Consider the following 1,346-nt stretch of genomic DNA (forward strand, 5'->3'; position numbering starts at 1 on the left):
AAGGAAGGAAGGAAGGAAGGAAACTAGAAAAAAAAATAAGTAAAAATATAGGACATTTTAGGTGAAGGTAAGCACTAGGAAAGAAAGAAAAACAGCAGGGAAGGGATGTTGGTGGGGCGGGGGGTCGGGGGTGGCAATTTATACAGTTTGGCCAAGGAAGACATTATAATGCACTTATTCCTTAGTTTAGAACATGTAGCATTTCACCTGTACCGAGAGATGCCTGAAATATTTCATACATGACCAAAATAATAATGTAAGAGGCAATAAAAAAGTGCAGGGTTTTAGTGTTCTAGATATCAGCACTTTTTAAGATTAAATGCATGGTAAGAACTCTTGTACTATATACACCTAGTTTCAACTTCAATTTAATAACAAATTCTTTGGGGTCTCTTTCTTTTTTTTCCCGAACAAAGCTTCCCAAGAAGCAGAAGGGCTGAATTTTCTCTAGTCCAGGAAGACCGCAAGGCTACCGTGCTCCGGATAATCTCGTTTTTATTTTTTTATTCCCCAGATCGCAAGACAGTGTCTGGCACATACCATTCAGCACAAGTTTGGTACCTGGAACCCACTGGACCCACTGAATGTGCATGTCCAATAACTATTAACTACATGTGTTGGTCCAAGGGAGAAGGTCGAGCAACCAGATCTGCTCCTTCACAGCCCATCTCAGTCGCTTCATTCAAGTCAGCGGGGTGAGGTTGAGGGGATTCCAACTTCACAAGGGCAGATTTCTCATGGATTCTCTTTCTCTGGTTGTACTGGAACGCTTTCTGGCGTTATTCCTCTGCTGGGACAGTATGACTTTATGAAACGTGGTCCTGTCTGCCCTAAAGCCAGGGTCTCACTGAGACAGACAACGATGCTGGGGCGAAAATAAAGTTCGTCCCGGGCCTGCGTACGGTACAGCGACCTTGGGAAGCCCTTGTGGAGCTGAGGGTGATGCCCACTTCTTTGTCTCCCTCATTCTGTTTCGGTGGCTCTCTCGTTCCCAGTTCCAAGCTGCCCACTTGTTAGAGAAGCCACTGCTTACCAGGTATCTGGTTTAATAAAACACAGCCAGAGCGACTGCATATTAAAGTGAGTAACTAGGCACTCACAGGGCACCTATAAGGTTAATGCTAAAGGTCTGAAAATAGCCGCATTCTAAGCTGACCAGCAATTATAATTACACAATGTTTATGACCATACAGGACTTCTCCCACCAAGTCTGTGGAATGTCCAGATGTCCTAATTTTTTTTTCTGACAAGGTCTCACTCTGTCACCCAGGCTGGAGGGCAGTGTGTTGCTATCTCAGCTCACTGCAACCTCCGCCTCCCAGGTTCAAGTAATTCTCCTGCCTCAG

At 44.8% G+C, this 1,346-nt stretch overlaps 1 protein-coding gene across 1 annotated transcript in view; it reads left to right on the top strand.

The window, feature by feature from the left end:
• The window catches only part of FLVCR1 (feline leukemia virus subgroup C cellular receptor 1), a 41,497-nt gene that overhangs the window by 999 nt on the left and 39,152 nt on the right, over positions 1-1,346 (top strand). The window contains exon 2 of the mRNA XM_011996165.1: positions 515-695. Coding sequence (XP_011851555.1) covers positions 515-695 — 181 coding nt within the window. The remainder of the gene's footprint in view (positions 1-514; positions 696-1,346) is intronic.

The sequence above is a fragment of the Mandrillus leucophaeus genome, unplaced genomic scaffold (genome assembly GCF_000951045.1).
Source record: "Mandrillus leucophaeus isolate KB7577 unplaced genomic scaffold, Mleu.le_1.0 Scaffold503, whole genome shotgun sequence".
In the NCBI taxonomy this organism is placed as follows: Eukaryota; Metazoa; Chordata; class Mammalia; order Primates; family Cercopithecidae; genus Mandrillus; species Mandrillus leucophaeus.